This window comes from Cebus imitator, unplaced genomic scaffold (assembly GCF_001604975.1).
Source record: "Cebus imitator isolate Cc_AM_T3 unplaced genomic scaffold, Cebus_imitator-1.0 Scaffold106, whole genome shotgun sequence".
Lineage (NCBI taxonomy): Eukaryota > Metazoa > Chordata > Mammalia > Primates > Cebidae > Cebus > Cebus imitator.
Window position 1 is genome coordinate 3,255,939 of NW_016107421.1, and position 20,280 is coordinate 3,276,218.

The 20,280-nt window shown below is 48.7% G+C and overlaps 1 protein-coding gene and 1 pseudogene across 1 annotated transcript in view; both read right to left on the bottom strand.

The window, feature by feature from the left end:
- Positions 1–20,280, bottom strand: part of ASB18 (ankyrin repeat and SOCS box containing 18) — a 64,741-nt gene that overhangs the window by 4,224 nt on the left and 40,237 nt on the right. The window contains exon 4 of the mRNA XM_017537736.2: positions 8,829–9,333. Within this exon, the coding sequence (XP_017393225.1) occupies positions 8,829–9,333 (505 nt within the window). The remainder of the gene's footprint in view (positions 1–8,828; positions 9,334–20,280) is intronic.
- LOC119472587 lies at positions 4,397–4,569 on the bottom strand (annotated as a pseudogene).

Genomic DNA, 20,280 nt, shown 5'->3' on the forward strand with positions numbered 1-20,280 from the left:
AAAGAGAAGAAAATATTTAAATCACTCATGGTGGCTGCTCACTTCACGACCTGCCTCCCCTCTCCACAGCTCCAGACCTAAAACCCCTTTAAAATACAAATATGACAAAAAACAATTTATCTTCCTTTGGTCAGAGGTAACTACTATTAACATTTTGTATATGCTAATTTTTTATGTGTTTAGACAGAAAATTAATGTATATGACAATGGGTGAATGCTTGGCATATGATTTTGAAATCTGATGTTTTTCCATCCATGCAGAATATATTGTGAACATCTCACAAGCTATTCACAATCAATTCTTCTTTTTTTTTTTTTTTTGGATGGAGTCTTGCTTTGTCACCTAGGCTGGAGTGCAGTGGTGTGATATCGACTCACTGCAACCTCTGCCTCCCAGTTCAAGCTATTCTCCTGCCTCAGCCTTCCAAGTAGCTGGGACTACAGGCAGGTGCCACCAAGGCTGGCTGATGTTTGTATTTTCAGTAGAGACGGGGTTTCACCATGTTGGCCAGGCTGGTCTTGAACTCCTAACCTCCTGATCTGCCCACCTCGGCCTCCCAAAGTGCTGAGATTACTCTGGGAGTAATCAGGCGTGAGCCATCAGGCCCGGCCAAGATTTCTTATCTTATTACGCTGGCTAGAGCTTTTCAGTTCAATGCTAAATAACAACATTAATAGCATGCATAATCATCTTATTCCTAATTTTAATAGGATTGTCTCCAATGTTTCACCATAAATATGACCTTGAATATTAGTTTTGAATAGATACTCTATTCTAAGTTAAGAAAATATCTTTCTATTCCTAGGTTATGACAAAGTTTAAGATGTAATTTCATTTTTTTTTTTTTTTGTGGTGGCTCATGCCTGAAATCTCAGGACTTTGGGAGGCTGAGGCAGGTGGACCACCTCGCTGGTTGCTCCTCCTTGTTTTGCTTAGCTGCTGTGTCATCTCCATCCTTCAGATGTTATACCATCCCTGCATTCAGGACTGTTCCTCTTTTCCATTTACTCTCACTTGCTGGTGATCTTACATGGTTTCCTGGCTTTAAATACCATCCATATGTCACTCACCCGCAAAGGCATATCTCCACGTTGGCCAGATCTCACCCTCTCAAACTCTGGGCTTGAATATGCAGCTTACATTGTAGCCCCACCTGGCTGTATCTCATATTCAACAGACCAAAAACTGAGCTACCTGGTTCCTCTGAACCTGCTGCAACTACCCATAACCTGCCCCATCCCAGGTGATGGCAAATCCACTTTTGCAGTCCCTTGGGCTGGAATCAGAGTCGTCTGTGGCTCCCGTTTCTCCTACACTCCACAGCCAATCTGTTAAAAAGTCCTGTTGGCTCTACCTCCAAGATATATCCAGGGTCAGATTGCCTCCCTTGTCCACACCACCATCGTCCCTCATGCAAATCACAGCAACATCCTCCTAACTCATCTTTCCATGTCTATTCTCCTTCTCAAGTATCTGCTCAACATGGTGCCAAGAGCTGCGGCCTGGAGGCTTCCTCCTGCCACCTCTTCCTGGCAGGTGGCAGGTCGCTCTGCAACCTGGGTTCCTCCAATTTTCAGCTCGGCACGTTACTATGGCTTCACAGTCTTCCCCTGGTGTTTTTTTTTTTTTTTTTTTTTATTTTTTTTTTTTTTTTCTTTTTCTTCCTTTTTTTTTTTTTTTTTTTTTTTTTTTTTCAAATTGGTAATGTCTGCCTGACAGCCTGGAAACCTATAGCCGTGCTGCAGAAGGACATTGGCTCAGGGTCTTCCTTAGACTTACACATGAGACTGGCTCGGGGTCTTCCTTAGACTTACACATGAGATTGGCTCGGGGTCTTCCTTAGACTTACACATGAGATTGGCTCGGGGTCCTCCTTAGACTTACACATGAGACTGGCTCGGGGTCTTCCTCCTTAGACTTACACATGAGATTGGCTCGGGGTCTTCCTTAGACTTACACATGAGGGTTGCTGTTGCTGTGGACTTCCTCTCTCCCTCCCTCCCTTTCTTCCTTCCTCTGTCTGTGCCTTTGAAGGTATTCTTTAGAGGACAGGAGCTGCTCTTTTTAGACTGGGCATTATATTAAGGTAAGAGTTATTGCTGGTCCCCTCCCCACGCCCAATTATTTTTTTTCTCATCCATTACTGTCACTGAATCAGGCTTAGCAGGCTTTAGGGAAAGAGGGACAGAGCATGAACATACAGACACAGAGAGATTGAACCTCAGAGGGAATGCCCGGCGGGCGGCCTGGGCCGGCACAGTCTCCCCAGCCAGTCTCGCCAGCCCAGTCCCTCTCTGTGCCCCACACGTGTCAGCATTTCCGGCTCACACAAGCCCCACTAACGTGCCATTTCCTCGTGCATGGCAGTCTCTGATTTCAATCATCCCCTTCTGTGTTGGCAGAAAATCACGCCATTAAGAAAGGCTCGCGCTGGACCCCTCGGGATGGAGTCTGCTGCTATTTGTCTGGTACCCTAGGTGATGCTCACGTCCTCAGGCCTTGCTCACCGCGACCCTCCAGTGACCCTCCCACTGGCCCTGTCGCTTCTCTGCAGAAAGTGAAATGGCTCCCAGGGACTGCAGGTAACCCGGACACGCCCCACCCTGGGAAGAACTGCCTTCCCTGAGAGCCAAAGCACCGCCTCCTCCTGCCCCTCCCCCACTGGGTCACAGACTGTGACAGAGTCTTATTGCCTGTCTCTGGGAATTCATTTTCTGTCTCTCCTCTGTTCCACCTCTCTGGGGCTTCCTGCCCCTCCCCGTCCTCTGCATCGTGCCCCCTCATGTTTGCCAGGCAGCTGGCTGCCTTCATTATTTTTACACCAACACAGTTTAAAAATCTCCGCTGCCTCCTTGTTGTCTGCAGAGAGGCGGCTGCCACATTACTCTGACATGCTGATGTCATTAGTGTCCACACGCACACTCTTCAGCTAATGAGGCGGCAGAAAGAAAATTAAGGGGAAAAATCACACAGGCACATTGCTTTATATGTAGATGGAGAAATAAAACAAGAGCAAGAAAAACACAGGCGCCCTATTTACAGTCCCCACTCCCTCCTCCCGCTGGGGACTGGGCACACCGGCTCTGTGAAGACAGGAGGGGGAGCCCTGGTTTTTGACTACTGCTACCCCAGAAATCTCCCACTAGAAATCCTGTGGATCAGGATAAGCAAAGTCCCTTTACCTGATTCTGTAATTAGGTTAAAAAAAAAAAGTAAACTTTAGGTCCTCATTTTTAGTATACTTAGTACTCAGAAGCTGAGACAAGACCAGATATTTGCAGATGTTTCTAGAATTTTTTTTTTTTTTTTAAGACAAGATCTTGCTCTGTCACCTAGGCTAAAGTATAGTATTGCAATCATGGCTCACTGCAGCCTCCACCTCCTGGGTTTAGGTAATCCTCCTGCCTCAGCCTCCTGAGTAGCTGGGACTACAGGTGCATGCCACCATGTCCAGGTAATGCATTTTTAATTTTTTTTAGAGATGGGGTCTCACTATGTTGCCCAGGCTGGTCTCAAATTCCTGGGCTCAAGCCATCCTTGTGCCTCCCCAAGTTCTGGGATTACAGGTGTCAGCCAATGCCCCCGACCTAGAATCTATTATTCCTGCATCAACCTTCATCCCCGTGTTCAAGCCATGTGACTCCTTCACCTGGACCGTCACCACAGCCCGTGCTTTCCATTGGCCCCTACCTGGTGTGTTCTCTACGTTGAGCATAGACATTCCAAAGCACTGATTTGATGATGTCATCTCCTTCCTTAAAACGATGTAATAGATTCCCAAGGCAAAGGCCCAGAGCCTAGACCCTTAAGGCCCCGCCTGGCTGCCGAGTCTCAGTTGGTGCTCCCCTAGCTGTTTCCTCTCCAGTGACTGGCTCATTTTTCCAGCTGCACACATTGCAGCGCCTGTCCTGCTCCAGGACATTTGCCAGGACTTCTGTCTGGAATGTCTGTCCCCTGCTTCACACAGCTAAGTCTTTAGCCTTTAGATATCAGCGCACCTCATCATGTACTTGAGGGAGCCTCGGACCCCAACCCCAGCCAGGTGAAACCCCTGTTCTGTGCTTTCAGGGTGAAGTGAGCCTCGGCTTTGCAGCACCACTCACCACGGCACCTTCACTTGGTGTGTGCGCTTGTCTGATTCACGTGACAGGCAGCTCCACCAGGTCGGGAAATACGTATGCTCCTGCTCCTCACCATGACTCCTGTACCAAGCACCCAAGTTCCCTCAAAATGTTTGTTGAAAGAATACACAAGCACTTAAGGGACACCCCTGGGAAGCACGGCAGGTGCCTACATGGTTTGGGGGTTTTGTTCATGACTGGTGCTTACCCTGCACTTCCCCGACTGGTGGACAAGTTTGAGTTTGCAGTATTACTAGTATTTCATTTTTACACAGGAGAGAGTGCAGATGCAGCCCCTCTCAACCACAAATCATGCAGTTTCTGCATCTATAGGTTTCACATATCCGGGAAAACTGTGCGGGTCACCAGACCCGGAATGCAATCCCTAAGTCTCACCCTGAGAAAACCCTCTTTGTGATCAGGGCATCTCCTCTGCCAGGTGAGAGTCTGAACTCTTTACAGCCCCCTGCAGGTGCTTTTCCACGGGCTGCTGCTGACCTCTGTGCCACAGGAAACAGAGGGGCCTTTGGGAAGTCACAAAATAGGAGACAGGGCAGGAGAAGCTGGAGTGTGCTGGCCACACACCCCGACTGCAAATGAAAGGTGTTCATGGATGGGTGTCAGGTGAATCCAGGGACAAATAAAGCTGGCCAGGTAAACTGAGCAGTGAGTCAAGGAAGTTTCCAAATAAACACCTGTGAAGGGGGCAGAGGAGGGCAGGGGTGTGAGCCCTGGTTTGGTGCTGTTATCGTCCAGCTCCGTGTCCCTTCTTGGAGTGGGGCTGGACTTACACCTTCCCATACTCTTTGATGCTCCAACATTGTATGGAGTCGAACCAGAAATGTGTTCTTTAAAGAGGCAAGGAGAGCGAAGTAGTGTTTCCCTGGAAGAAGATCACATGGGACTTCACGACTGTTTCACAAATTCATCTTCCAGGTAAGGAGAAGCTGAAGGAGAGAGACACCTGAGCGCAGCCCTTTATCCAGACCAAGCATCCAGCCCACAAAGTCACCTGTGGCAGGTGGCAAACAAGTTCGGGTCCACACCTGTGTGTGCTTCTCTGCCTTCTTGCCTGCTATACAACAGGCGCAGCCCCCTCCTGGAAGGTCCTGACACTTTCCAGAATCCAAACCTGCCAGAATCCACAGCCTGCCCCCTGTGCCTGCCCTCAGCCTCCTGTCCCTGCCCCCAGTGTTAACCAGCGGTCAGCCGGGCAGAAAGGCCCAGCACTGTCAACATACTGGCTTCCGAAGCCGTGACACCGCTTTGATTCTCACTGCAGAGCACTGGGCCGGCTCGGATGGATGCCCTGTGTCTGCCTGCCGCGGTGATGGTGCCTTTGTCTGGGCATGGGGAGCTGTGATTTATGTCATAAGCTTGCTGTGAAACCTTTTGCCTCAGTAATTCCGTGCTCCATGGGTGTCTCTTTATATCTATTCACAGTACGGCTGCTGCCCACGGACGACGTACCCTGTGATAGTGCTGGTGCCTCTGCGCCCGCCTTGCCATGGCACCCATGTGGTGCCTGCCCAGCATCTTTGTGGCCAGCTGCAGCGTCTGTTGGGTCTGTTGCTTTGATGTCGCATATGATTAGGTGCCATCCCTGGAGGAACACTTGCAGGGAGATGGGGTGGGAAAGAGGCCGTCTCCAGCTTTCCAGAGTGGTTTGATTTGGCTGTGGGGACCAGACTTGAACGTTACAGGCACTGCTGCCTTTGCTTAAGGGGTTCTCAGCATGGAGAATGCATCCTTATCTACCATCCACTCCTGGCCAGGTGTGGGTGTATCCACTGGACATTTTGGGGTATCCCAGCACAAACAGGTGGAATCCTTATTTCCAAAGATTTTTTTTTTTTTTTTTTTTTTTTTTTTTTGTGTTTTTTTTTTTTTTTTTTTTTTTTTTTTTTGAGACGGAGTTTCGCTCTTGTTACCCAGGCTGGAGTGCAATGGCGCGATCTCGGCTCACCGCAACCTCCGCCTCCCGGGTTCAGGCAATTCTCCTGCCTCAGCCTCCTGAGTAGCTGGGATTACAGGCACACGCCACCATGCCCAGCTGAATTTTTGTATTTTTAGTAGAGACGGGGTTTCACCGTGTTGACCAGGATGGTCTCGATCTCTTGACCTCGTGATCCACCCGCCTCGGCCTCCCAAAGTGCTGGGATTACAGGCGTGAGCCACCGCGCCCGGCCATTTCCAAAGATTTAATGTAGACCATGAGCCAAGAGTGGCTGGAATCCCTTTCATTCATTCAACAAACACTGACGGAAGGTCTGCACTTGCAGGCGCTATGTGCAGGGAAGCAGTGGTGGACAATGCTTTTTTGGTGAAAGCCTCAAGATATTAAGATTTCTCAAGAAAACTCCAGTTCCTTCCAGGATGGCAGGAACTCATTCCTTGTCAAGCACTTCTGAAGGCTTCTTGGCCTCAGCTACAACAAACTGTCCCCCAAACCAAAACCTACCCGTGACCTGAACGGAGGAGGAGCTGTGCCACTGACTGACCCCATTCCTGTGTGGCCGACATGGTGCTGGGTATCCCATCCCAGAACAGGGCCCCCAAGCACCTGGAGAGGAGGCGCTGTGCTTTGTCCTACATCTCTCGCCAGGGCAGGGTAATTCCTACAGTGTTGGAGGCAGAATCCAGGGCTCAGAGGTCCTGTTCCAAGAAATGAAGCCTGTGGGGCTGCCCCTAGGACTTGAAAGCCTGGTCGGAGAGCACTCAAACTGAAATAATTTCAAGGCTAACAAAGGATTACTTCTAGTCACTACTGAAATATATGGACTTCTTTTTTTATTTTCTTCTTTAAAATAAATTGCCCCATTCTGTCCTGGAGAAGTCAGAAAAAAAAATTGCCCCCCAGATATTTTCCCCTTGTGACCCATCCTGTAAAGTTTGTTTTCTCTTTGCATTCCTTTTTTTTGGAGACAGGGTCTTGCTCAACCACCAGGGCTGAAGTGCAGTGTTGCTATCACAGCTCACTGCAGCCTCCACCTCCTGGGTTTAGGCAATCCTCATGCCTCAGCCTCCTTAGTAGCTGGGACCACAGGTGCATGCCACCATGCTCAGCTAATTAATTTTTTTTTTTTTTTTTGGTAGAGCTAGTGTCTTGCTGTGTTGCCCAGGCTGGTCTTGACCTCCTGGACTCAAGCGATCCTCCTGCGTCAGGCTCCCAAGTGTTGGGATTACAGGTGTGAGTTACCATGTCTGGCCTCTTTCCATTCTTTATGCAGTTTCAAATGAAAGAGGTGAAGAGTGCATTGGTTTAATGCAGACATAATGTGCCTGGGAAGGGCAGTGGGTGAGTCTTGTTTCCATGTTATAAGTTGATGAACTAAGCCTGCTAATAGTGGGAAACACTAAAATGTAAATTATAAATATAAAAGGTAGCAGTCACAGAACATAAAAACACTAGCATTTCTTCCCTTTCAGGAGTCCACCATGTTGAAATCACTGCATTAGTGGAGCACCACAAGACAATTACCCAGGGCGCGGGGAGACAGCATCGGGAAACTGCCACCCTGTCTGGCAAGTAAGGAAACACTTGGGGAGCTGTCCCGGGGGATTTTCTAACCTTTCCTAGACAGTCTTTTTTTTGAGACAGAATTTTGCTCTTGTTGCGCAGGCTGGAGCGCCGTGGCATCTGAACGCATCTATAGTGCAAAGTTAGCATTTGAGAGAAATGTGTGAATCTCAGTTCTTGATGGTTCAGACCACTGAGAACACTGTCCTTTTGAATATTAGCTTTTCAGTTATTTGTTCAAAACTAATCAGGCCAAAATATGTCTCATGCCTATGAGTGATGAGCCTTGGTTGATGGAGATAACTTTCAAATTAAACACACCCAGTCATTGTAAATTTCAAATTTACATCTCATGGAATGACTTCCCTTCAATGAAGTCGTTTGGGGAGGACAATCTCTTATTTCAACCAATATTTTGGAAACATTTTCAGTCTTTTGGGTATTTTCTAAGGTGAGAAATCTTTATTCTTTATCATTATTATCTCAGGGTAGATCTGACAGGTGGAATAAGGGATGAGTTGCTGAGAGTCAAGTCTGCAAGGCTGAGCCAGCAGAGCGGGGGTGAGGCGCCAACACTGCGGTGACCTGGACAGGGGACTGTGCCTGGCTGAGACCCAGGCAGAGGAAGAATGTCACCTGACTCGTGTTTCACAGCAATGTAGTGAAAACCCAATGAGAGAAGGTCTGCAAACCTGCGAAGCGCTGTCATTAACAAGGTGGGTGATCAGACTGGGTAACTTCATTTCAGATCAAACGCCAAATGCGACAAGAGACTGATTTGCATCGTTCTGAAAATTACACCTAAAGATGAGCTGCCAGAATATTTGGAGCTCTGACTGCATCATCGAAATAAGCGCCTGGCGTCCGTCCCCAGGTGACCGCTCTGAAAGGATGCGTTCTTGACATGCAAACCCTTAATTCTCCAGCGGTTCTAACCAGAAGGCTTCTAGGCCTCGCTCCTCAAGGTGGGGTTCCAGGACCAGCAGCCTAGGCCCCACCTGGGACCTTGGTAGCAATGCAGCCTCTCCCACCCCAGGCCCGCTGAGCAGATTCTGCATTTTCACACGTCTCCAGGGGTGCCTGGGCCATTACAGTTTCAGAGTGCAGCATGCAACCCGGCTCCCAGGCAGGTCACTGCGTGGCAAAGCTCCAGCGCACGTGCCAGCCCGGCCGGGTCCTGTCTTACCTTGGGGAAGGCGTCGGGCCACACGGTGGGCGAGCCGTGGTTGAGCAGCGCCTGCACCGTGCGCTGCGGGGCGGCCTGGGGCGCGCAGGCGGCGGTCTGCAGCACGCGGGCCAGCGGCGAGGCCCCGCCATAGTCCAGCGCGCCCGCGTCGGCGCCGTGCTGCAGCAGGAGGCGCACCAGGCTGTGGCTCGCGTGGCCGCAGGCCTTGTGCAGCGGGCTGCGCTCGTCCTCGTCACGCGTGTCAGCCTCCGCCCCGCGCCGCAGCAGCAGCGCGCACAGGCGCAGGCAGCGCCCCTGCTCGTCGGGCCTCCGCGGAGCCCCGCAGGCCACGCTCAGGGCCGTCTCCCTGCGGCTGTTCCTCGCGTTCACGCGTGCCCCGCGGCCCAGGTAGAGGCGCGCGTGCTCGTCCAGGCCGTGCTGCGCCGCCACGTGCAGCGGCGTGTCCAGGCCCGCGCCGCCCGCGCGCTGCACCGAGGCCCCGTGCTCCAGCAGCGCCTGCGCGCACCTGCGGGAGGCCAGGGCCCGTCACCAGTGCGCCCCGCAGGACGCCCGCACCCCGCCACCCCTGGCCTGCTGCTCCGCAATATCAAGAGTGACCCCTGAAACAAAAAGACATGCTCCATTCTCCCGTACCAAGGCTCTGAGAGTTCAAACTAAGCTGGGGAAAAAAAAGATTATAGCAAAACCAGTTCCCAAGTGGTAGAAATAGCCAAAGACATGTCATAAAAATCCATGCGCAGAGTTAAGATTTTTTTTTTTTTTTGAGACTGAGTCTCCGTTTCCCAGGCTGGAGTCAGTGGCATAAACTCGGCTCACTGCAACCTGCCTCGTGGGTTCACGCGATTCTCCTGCCTCATCCTCTTGAGTAGCGGGGACTACAGGCATGCCACCATGCCTGGCTGATTTTGTGTGTATGTGTGTATTTTTAGTAGAGACAGGGTTTCACTACATTGACCAGGCTGGTCTCGAACTCTTGACCTCGTGATCCGCCCACCTTGGCTTCCCAAAGTACTGGGATTACAGGTGTGAACCACTCACTGCGCCTGCTCCAGAGTTAACAGTTTATGAGGAAATTGTAATTGCTTGGAGCTACCCTGGGAATGTGATGTGGTTCAAATGACAGTGCTCTGGTTACCTGGGCTCTTTGTCACACCCGAAGTTAAGGGTTTGGCAGTCACAGTTCTAGGGAGAAGTCCTTGGGGGTCATACTCTTTCCCGGCCCCCATGTAGCTCTCCTAAAAACCTGTCAGCTTCGTGAGGGTGTAGGCAAGCCTTGCCTTGCACGAAGGGACTTTCCCCATCCCACGAGGCACTGACTCAGGCTGGCACCGATCTGTCCTCTGACAGTGCGGGGAGCATTAGGTGGAAAGCACAGCCGTGCGCTGTAGTGAGCCTACCTGTGCTCCAACGAGACTCTCCTTGAACAGACTGGATATTGGCTGCACCCACATTCCCCAGTGGTCTCCAGGAGCTTCTAGACTCCATGGGAGCCTGTGGTCTCCCCCAGAGGTGAGTGTCTTCCTTCTGCTGCCTCCAGCAGCATGACTCTCCTCTACCCCAGGCACCAACTCTTCCTCAGAGCCTCTCCCATCTCCTGGGGGCACTCTAAACAGCTCAGCCTAGACTCAGATACCTGGTGAGAAGTGTGCCTGGAAGCAGGAAGACAGTCATACAGACCTCCCCACTCTGCTGGACCTTGTCCTTCATGGACACTGAGAAACACAAGCCCACCCCCAACTTCAGCCACCTGCTCCCACGGTCATCTGCCATCGATAAGGCCGCCCCAGCCTTGGAAGTCTGCAAACATGCCGACTTCAGACCACAGCCCGGTCCCTCCCCAGTGCCTGTTGGTCCACTCGCCATCTTTGCTCTATGGAGAGCTGAGCCCTGGACCCCTTGTTTCTCTCAACCCCTCCTGGCTTCATTTCCTTTCCTGAGCAGCACTGTAGTCACCTCCTCATCTGCATCGTCAGTTCCCTTGAATGGAGAGGACCATGGCCATCCGCTACTCAAATGGCTGGCCTTCAAGCTGGAGTCCATTCTTCGCCCTGCTCCTCTTCCCTGCCGGGCTGCCCAGCCCTGTCGGAGGATGCAGCACTCATGGAGCTGGCCTTGGTCTCGGTAGGGCCTCAGTTAACTGACGCTTTCAGAGTTAAGGCCACCTCCTCATGCCTTGCTCTTCACTAACCTCTCCTGACGTTGACTCTTGTCCTCAAGCTTCCACCCTCTTGCCACCCTCCTCCCTCTTAACTGTCTACACTGGCTTCATTCAGGGTGCGGCTCCCAGGAACTCCCTCACCTGCCTGCCTTCTGCAAACACATCTGCTTCAACGCTGATTAGAATCTGTTCTGACAACTACTGTTGCCTCCCTCTTCCCCACACCTAAGGAAGGCACTCCGTCTCCATCATCTTGGCCCAGAGTCAGTCTTCTTTGGCTTCTGAGATGACTTGATCCTTGCCATTTTCCTGTCCTTCTGTTCCCCTGTCCCATTTCAACTGGTCACTGAGCCGTTCTGGGTCCATCTCATCTCCTGAACTACTTCCTTCCATTGTCACTGTCCTTTGTTGAGGCCACGTCATTTCTCTGAATGCTTATGAGTCTCTTCATTTGCAGCTTCCAGCTGCATACTACCTGGAAAAAGCCTTTCCAGTGCGAACCAGACATGTGCCTTCTGACAGCCCCACAGCTCCTCCTGCCTGCTGGGTGAAGCCCATGCTGCTCTCCCCAGGACCCAGGACACAGCATGATCCAGTTCCTGGGGGCCTCACCGAGTTCACTTCCTGAGGCTCCACCTCTCCATGCGTCAGTTCTACCTGATCAGGTGTGGTGCTGAGAGCGCACCCTGCCGTGCCACGCCTCATGCCCTCTGCTTGCTCCTTCCAGGTTGCCTGCTGCACGCGATGGCCCACACAGTCCCATCTTTCCTTCCTGTGCCACTAGGCAGAGGGCTCACACCTCTGTGTTGTCACGTGCCTTGCACTGTGTGCCCAGGCACCATGTTGATCATGCTGTCCAGTATGTGTTGGGCTGGGGGCAGTGGCTCATGCCTGTAATCTCAGCACTTTGGGAGGCCAAGGTGAGTGGATCACCTGAGGTCAGGAGTTTGAGACCAGCCTGGCCAACATGTTGAAACCCCATCTCTACTAAAAATACGAAATTAGCCAGGTGTGGTGGGGCATGCATGTAATTCCTGATGTTCAGGAGGCCGAGGCAGGAGGTTGAATCTGGAGGCAGAGGTTGCAGTGAGCTGAGATCGTGCTGCTGCATTCCAGCCTGGGTGACAGAGCAACAATCTGTTTCAAAAAAAAAAAAAAAAAAAAGAAAACAAAGATATAAATCACCACAGTAATCTAAGTGGTGCATGTGCTGTGCACAAAGCACAGCAAAGGCTTTCAAAAAAAAAAAAAAAAAAAGAATTCTTGGCACCTTTAATTCCTTAAATGTAGAAAGGGAGGCTTTGTTTATCTCTGATTCCCAGTACCTATCACACTATTGGTATTCCCTAAAAGCATGTTGAACAAACACATTCCATTAATTAACATCTTTCAGCTTTTCTTTATGCTGCCACTGCTTTTCCTTCTATATTGACCTCACCGGGTCTCTGAACAAGATCATCCATTTAGGGTTTCTGAGATGCCCTTAAATCCATATATATATATATATATATATATATATATATAAAATATATAATTATATATATATATAAATATATATATATTAAATATATATAATATATTTCTTATATATATAATAAATATATAAAATTATAAATATACATATTTTACGTATATTTTTATATGTGTGTGTATATATATATATATATATATAAATATTTTTTTGAGATGGAGTCTCGCTCTGTCACCCAGGCTGGAGTGCAATGGTGCACTCTTGGCTCACCGCAACCTCCGCCTCCTGGGTTCAAGCAATTCTCCTGCCTTAGCCTCCCAAGTAGCTGGGATTATAGGTGCACGCCATGATGCCGAGCTAATTTTTGTATTTTTAAGTAGAGATGGAGTTTCACCATGTTGGTCAGACTAGTCTCGAACCCCTGACCTCATGATCCGCCTGCCTCAGCCTCCCAAAATGCTGGGATTACAGGCATGAGCCACCGTGCCTGCCAATCCATTTATATTTTTACCTAGAGGCACTCAGTGTTTTAAATTCTCCCTTTGGATTGTCTAGTTTCTACACCAGCAGTGTCTTGGGAAGTGGTCTGTCTTCAGTGAAAGATCTTTACAAACAAGTCCAGTTTGATGTGGAGTCCTGTGGGACCAGGACTCGCTAATAGAGGGTGCACATTTTACAGTCACAGGGCTTCACTTTGCTTCCTACCTGCTTCTCTGGGAGGAATTTTGAACAGTGCAGCAGGAGATTAGAAATCAAGGGTTTCATCTTATTTTGCCACTCAGCCTGTGTGCACTTGCAAACAATTACAAAACATTTTCTTCTTTTAAATAATTCTTTTTTTAAGGAGCTCAGTCTCTCTAAAGAAGTCTACAGGAAAATATGACCAGTCCCCTTTTCCACATGCACAGCATAACTGGCTAATGGCCAGGCTGCTATTTGCAACACAGATACCTTTCAGAGGAATGAGGACACTGGCCCGCCTTCTGGAGGGCTGCAGATGCCCTTTTCATTTTTAATGAAGAGCTTCTAATTGGCTAAACCTTGGCACGTTTTTAGAGTGGGCAGTAGTGTAAGTTGCAGAACTACAGACACGGGAAAGAAACAACAAATTGACTGGGGCACGTCTCTGCTGGTGCACAGTGGCAGTCATTAAAAATGAAGGTGAGAGAGCCTGTTTAATGGCATGGAAATGTATTTGCAGTGGATATGTGAACAGATCAGGTTATAAAATAGCACCACTGTACAGGCCCATTTTGAAAAAGCGTAAATGTACCTATGCATATAGGAATACCAGAAATTTTTATTTTTAATTGATTTTAATTTTAATTTTTTAGAGACAGGGTCTTGCTCTGTCATCTATCCTTGAGTGTAGTGGCGTGAGCATGGCTCGCTGCAGCCTTGAACTTCTGGGCTCCAGCAATCCTCCTGCCTCAGTCTCCCGAGTAGCTGGGATTATAGCTGAGGGCCCCCATGCTATAATTTTTTTGTTTTATTTTTGTATTGATGGGGTCTTGCTGTGTTTCCCAGGCTGCTCTCAAACTCCTGGGCTTAAGTGATCCTCCTGCCTTGGCCTCTCAAAGTGTTGAGATTACAGGCATGAGCCACCATGCCCTGCCAAGAAAACTAGAAATTGAGAGGGCAATGTGTGTTTATCTCTGGATGATGGGGGTAGTGGGGGCTTCTGTTTCCTTTTTGCTTGCATGTATTTTTCAAATTTTCCAAAATAAGTCAAGGTGCAGTTTAATACAAGAACCACAACAAAGGTAATTAATAACAAAACCATTCCTACCTGCTCCAGCAACATCTCATGGATTCTAAGAATATCCCTTTGGCTTTCCAGGTTCCCAGAATACTCTTGAAATTCCCATTGATCTGCTTAGGTGTAAGCAGCATTTTAGACCATACATGTGGTAATGCCCACGAGACGGTGAGGAGAGGAGAGGGCTGAGCTGGCTGGGAGCTACTTGGTGATAAGCAGAGAAGTGGAAAACAATCGTGGGGACCTCTCAGACCTGACCCCAGGACCCAGGCCCATCCTTGAAATACAATCCCTCATATCAATGTCACCAGTGGAAGAAATGGCCAGTGGGCAAAGCACACTGTGTCATTTCAGTGCTTTCTCTGTATCAGTGTCACCAGTGGAAGAAGAAATAGCTCAGTAGGGAAGGCATCCCTTAAGCCTTTGCAGGCCTATGTGTGGGACCCAGCCTTAGCTGAGCCTTTGACTCCAAGGCAAGATTTTGTGAGTGGGTTTCCTGCTATCCTGATAGACAAGCAAAAGTCAGAAAGGCCTGGGGTCAGGGTAGAACAGTCCCTATTGGGATCCAAGGGTAGAATTCCCATCTGAGGATGTCAGAACAGCTTTGTCTTTATCTTGCAAGGATTAAGGAGACACCATGTTGTCTCAGCCTCTGATATGAAGCAACTTGGACAAACACATTCATCCCCGGGTCCCTTTTCTCTGTCTTCGATAATGACTGCAATGACAGGCTGTTCTAGTGGCCCAGGGTTGACAGCAGAAAGAAAAAGTAACTTGAACCAAAAGGCAGGAGTTAATAGAGATGAACCCATCAAGGACTGTTGAATCAATGTCATTCCAATTCACGACTACGGAGGGAGTGGGGGATGTGGAACTTCGGCCACTCCTTGAATACCCTCCCATCCACCCTCCAGCACCTTCCCAAAGCGCTGGCTTTTCCTAGTCCCCTCCCAGGGCACAAGGCAGGCCTGAAGGCCTCAGCCTGGGCTCTCCTGCTGTTCGTGCCTTCCTTTCCCCAGCTGTCTCACCCACCTGCTCCCACCTGCCTGCCAAGCCTCCACGCTCCCTGCATGCTCCGCCCAGATGCTGCTTCTCAGCCAGAGCCTGTCCATGCTTCCATTCTCTTGTCTCTCCTGCCTCCTGATCACCCTCTTTATTCAAAGCCCTGGAAATGCTGCTTCTCTGCCTCCTGGTTCTGAATCAAAAAGGTCTTTTGGATTCCCCAGTACTTGGTAGTTTTTTTTTTCGTTTTTTTTTTTTTTTAAGATGGAGTCTCTCTGTCCCCTCAGCTGGAGTGCAGTGGCGTGATCTCAGCTCACCGCAACCTCCGCCTCCTGGGTTCAAGCAATTCTCCTGCCTCAGCCTCCCAAGTAGCTGGGACTACAGGCACCCGCCACCACGCCCAGCTAACTTTTTTTTTAAAAAAAACAAATATTTATCTTTAGTCTCTGCAACAACTTTGCGTTGTAGGTAGAATTTACAGTTAGGGAAATTGAGGCTTAACAGGCCAGTGATATGCATAAGGCCATATGGCCAGGAAGTGGCAAAGCAGAGCTCTCATTGCTCCGTGTGGCTTCCCAACTGTCAGTCACACAGCCCTCCACTGCCCCCTCCACTTCCCCTTCCCACTGGTTCTATTTGTTAAGCACCTTGTCTGAGGCAGGTTCTGTTCTAGGCATTTTCTGTAAGTTATCACTGACCTTTTCATTCATTCGATAAGCAGAGAACATGTGCCATGTTCCTTTCGAGGCAGGGAGAAGTGTTTCTTCTTCTACTTTTTTTTTGAGACAGAGTTTTGCTCTGTCACCCAGGCTGGAGTGCAGTGGCGTGATCTCGGCTCACTGCAACCTCTGCCTCCTGGGTTCTAGAGATTCTCCTGCTTCAGCCTCCCAAGTAGCTGGGACTACAGGCATGTGCCACCATGCCCGGCTAATTTTTTGTATTTTTAGTGGAGATGGGGTTTTACCATGTTAGCCAGGATGGTCTTGATCTCCTGACCTCATGATCTGCCCTCCTTGGCCTCCCAAAGTGCTGGGATCATAGGTGTGAACCACTGTACCTCGCCTGTTTCTTTTATCATTCCACAAGAATTCCTGGACAGACTCACAGGATGCTGAAGGCAGGGCAAGGCGACCCATGGACCTCGTTCTATGGGGCAGCACAGTAACTGGTTCTCACCCAGTCCTCCCAGCTACCTGGTATGGTAGATGGCATCCTCCCTCATTTTTGGTGAGGAGTTCGTCTGTGAGGTTTAAGTAGTGGTCTAAAGGGAAGGGACCCACAGAGGATGGTGGCCTTGCAGTCAGTGTGTCCTGTTTGGGATATGAACTCCAGCCCCACTATCCAGTGGTGGATACAAGAACTCCGCAGCCACCAAAAGATGATGCTGATTGAGCAATGCAATAACAACAACACAAACAACTTCTAAAAATAAGGCTGCGTTCAGGACTCAAATGTCACTTTTTTTTTTTTTTTTGGTGGGGAAAAAGGACCTTGCTTCTGAACATTTGATTGGAAACGTTAAGCATCTGATATGGTTTGGCTGTGTCCCCACCCAAATCTCATCTTGAATTGTACTCCCATAATTCCCATGTGTTGTGGGAAGGACCCAGTGGGAGATAATTGATTCATGGGGGTGATTTCCCCAATACTGTTCTCATGGTAGTGAATACGTCTCACGAGATCTGATGGCTTGATAAGGGGAAACCCCTTTCACTTGGTTCTCCTTCTCCCTCTTGCTGCTGCCATGTGAGACGTGCCTTTCACCTTCCACCTTCCCAGTCACATGGAACTGTAAGTCCAATAAACCTCTTTCTTTTGTAAATTGCCCAGTCTTGGGTATGTCTTTATCAGCAGCATAAAAATCGGCTAATATAGCATCTGTCTCCGGAAGTCGCTGGAGTCCTTGGGCCATCCTGACCTCCCTCTCCTGTTCTTGTCACGTGGCTGCTGCTGGAATCCCTGCTGGCAGACAGTGTGTTCAGTGGGGGTACTGGGTGTTATGAGCTTGTCTTGCTGAATTATTGTTACGCTGCTTTTCCTCCTCAGACATGACACGGAGGCAGATGGGCCAGAGAGGCATCCCAGGGGAAGGGTGGCTGCTGGGTCCGAAGGCTGGGTCCAAGGGTGAATGCTGGGCATGTGCCAGCCTGTGGGGGCAAGGTTGGGGGAGAGCCTTGGGAGGAAAACAGACCCGTGTTTTCTAATGAAGCTGCTGCTGAGAGGTTCCCTCCTATGGCTCTATGCCCTAGCTGACTCCAGTGAAGGACGGGGAAGCCACAGCTCCACGATTTTGATGGAGGAGCAGTTCCACTTTATTTCCCTGGACCTTCTCCTGAGGCCCTCCTTTGGGAACCTTCCATCCACCTCCTTTCTGTTCTGCATTTTCTTCTCTCTCCCTTTCTCCTGGGATGATAAGCTATGAGACTATCAAACATAAATGTTTACAATTGAAATGGCTGATGTGAACAGACAAATCCTTCAGGGTAGGAGGGCGACTGGGAGAGAAACGGATTGGCCATTTCTATCACCATGATTTTCCTTGGAGCAATGACTGCCATCTTATGTTTTTCTGAAGTGTGGGATGATTGTGGTGGATGATGAAGTTTTGAGTACATTCTCTCCCCATTGTAAACGGAACCTTGCACCTTGGCAAACTGAAAAATGAATTAGTGAACAAGATTTGTAAAGTCAGCTCCACTGTTTGCCCTATGATATAGTTTGGATATTTATTGCTGCCAAAATCTCATGTTGCAGTGTTATCCCCAGTGTTGCGGGGGTGGGGCCTGGTGGGAGGTGGTTGGATCGTGGGGGTAGATTTCTCACGAATTGTTTGGCACCATCCCTTTGGTGCTTTCCTCACGACAGTGAGTTCCCGGGTGACCTGGCTACTTAAAAGTGTGTGGCGGCCAGGCGTGGTGGCTCACGTCTGTAATCCCAGCACTTTGGGAGGCCGAGGTGGGTGGCTCACCCGAGGTCAGGAGTTTGAGACCAGCCTGGCCAACATGGTGAAACTTCGTCTCTACTAAAAATACAAAAATTAGCTGGGCATGGTGGCAAACACCTGTAGTCCCAGCTACTTGGGAAGCTGAGGTAGGAGAATCTCTTGATCCCTGGAGGCAGAGGTTGCAATGGGCTGAGAAGGCGCCACTGCACTCCAGCCTGGACAACAGAGCAAGTCTCTGTCTCAAATAAAAAGTGTGTGGCACCTCCCACCCCTGCTCCTGCTTTCACTGTGTGGTGTGCCTGCTTGCCCTTTGCCTTCTGCCCTGAGTAAAAAGCTTCCTGAGGCCTTCCCAGAAGTAGACCCTAGCATTATGCTTCCTGTGCAGCCTGCAGCACTGTGACTCAATTAAGCTTTTTTTCTTATAACTTTCCAAGTCTCAAGTATTTCTTTATAGCAGTGCAAGAATGGCCTAATACACCTCACATGACCACTAAGCAGCATCTGTCTTTCTGGAAGCGTCATTGGTGTCCCTTCCTCAATAAGGCATGTGTAACTTTTCTTTCTCTTTCCCTGATCCCCTGGTCCCAATATACTAGATGAAGAGGAAGACCCAGTAGCCTTGGCCTGGGAGAAAAGAAAAGGAAGAAATGGGAAAGAAAAGACTCTACTGGCTTCTTAGACAGAGGTAAGGGTGAGGTGGGAGGAGCTTTAAACTGGATGAGAGAAACATTGTATGCATGTAGGTATGTATGTATATTTTAATACAGTATCTTCTGTGAGTTACACACACAGAAACACACAGGCCTTATGAGCACAATGGAATGAAATTCAACAAAGGAAAATACCTACATAACCAATACCTCAGTCAAGATGTAGAATATTTCCATTTTGCCAGGAATTCTCTTGTGTTTACCCCCAGTCAGTCATAACCCCCATAGGCAACCACTTAGCTGATTTTTGTCATCCTGGGTTAATTTTGCATTTTCTAAAATGTTTCACTCTTTTGTATCTGGCTTCTTTTGCTCTGCATCATTCTGTTCACATTCATCCATATTGTTGCATGCATGGAGTAATTCATTCTTTTTAGAAATTGCTGAGTCATACTCAATTGTATAGACATACCATGATTTTTAAGCCATTTTCCCATTGCTATTGATAGACATTTGCCTGTTTCTATTTTTTAACTATTATGAATAAAACTCTTATGAATGTTTTTGTGTGAGTCTTCCTGGGGACATATGTTCTCATTTTTCTTAGGTAAACACCTAAACATTGAATTGCTGGTAGGTATGTATTTAACTTTGTGAGAAACTACCAAACAGTCTTCCAAAGAGATATCATTTTACTCACCCAAAACTATGTATAAGAGTTCTAGTTGCTCCCTGATCTTGTCAACATTTGGTGTTGTCAGGTTTTTTTTTAAGCCATTCTAATGAATGTGAAATGGTGAATATTTCATTGTGGTTTAATTTGCATTTCCTTGATGATTAATGATGTTGAGCACCTTTTCATTTGCTTATTGGCCATTTATATATTGTTCATAAAGTGTCTGATCAAGGCTTTTGCCCAGAGAGTAAAGTTTTGATTTGCTCTGGAGTGGCTTTTGGGTATTAAAATGGGACTTGGCAAGTGACCAGACAGCTAAGGAATGTGCCTGGGATGCCATCAAGGGGCAGGAAGGGGACATACTTGTAACAGAGCATGTTTGAAGGTAGGTGGCCAGAGATAAGTGGAGCTACTTCCTGATTATAGATAGTTTTTGGAAAAAAATAAAAAAACAAAAAACTTCAGTTAATAAAGGAGAGGCAATCTTTTAGCATTGTTTTCACAACCTTTGGCTTTGGGTCCTGGCTCTGCCGGTTTCTATTCTGTGCCACCTTACTGGCATAACATGGACTCTCTCTGAGTCTCAGTTTTCTAACCTGTGTACCATGCCTTGCAGGCCTGAGAGACTCAGAGGAAATAAGACATTTGCAAATGCTCAGGAATGTGTGACATTCTGTAAATATTAAATCGTCCATTGGGGGCCACCTCTCTCTGACATCTCGCTCTTCAGTATTCCTCAAGACGCCTTAAAGTCCTATTGATCAAGATCATGTTCTTCTCTTCTCTACTTGA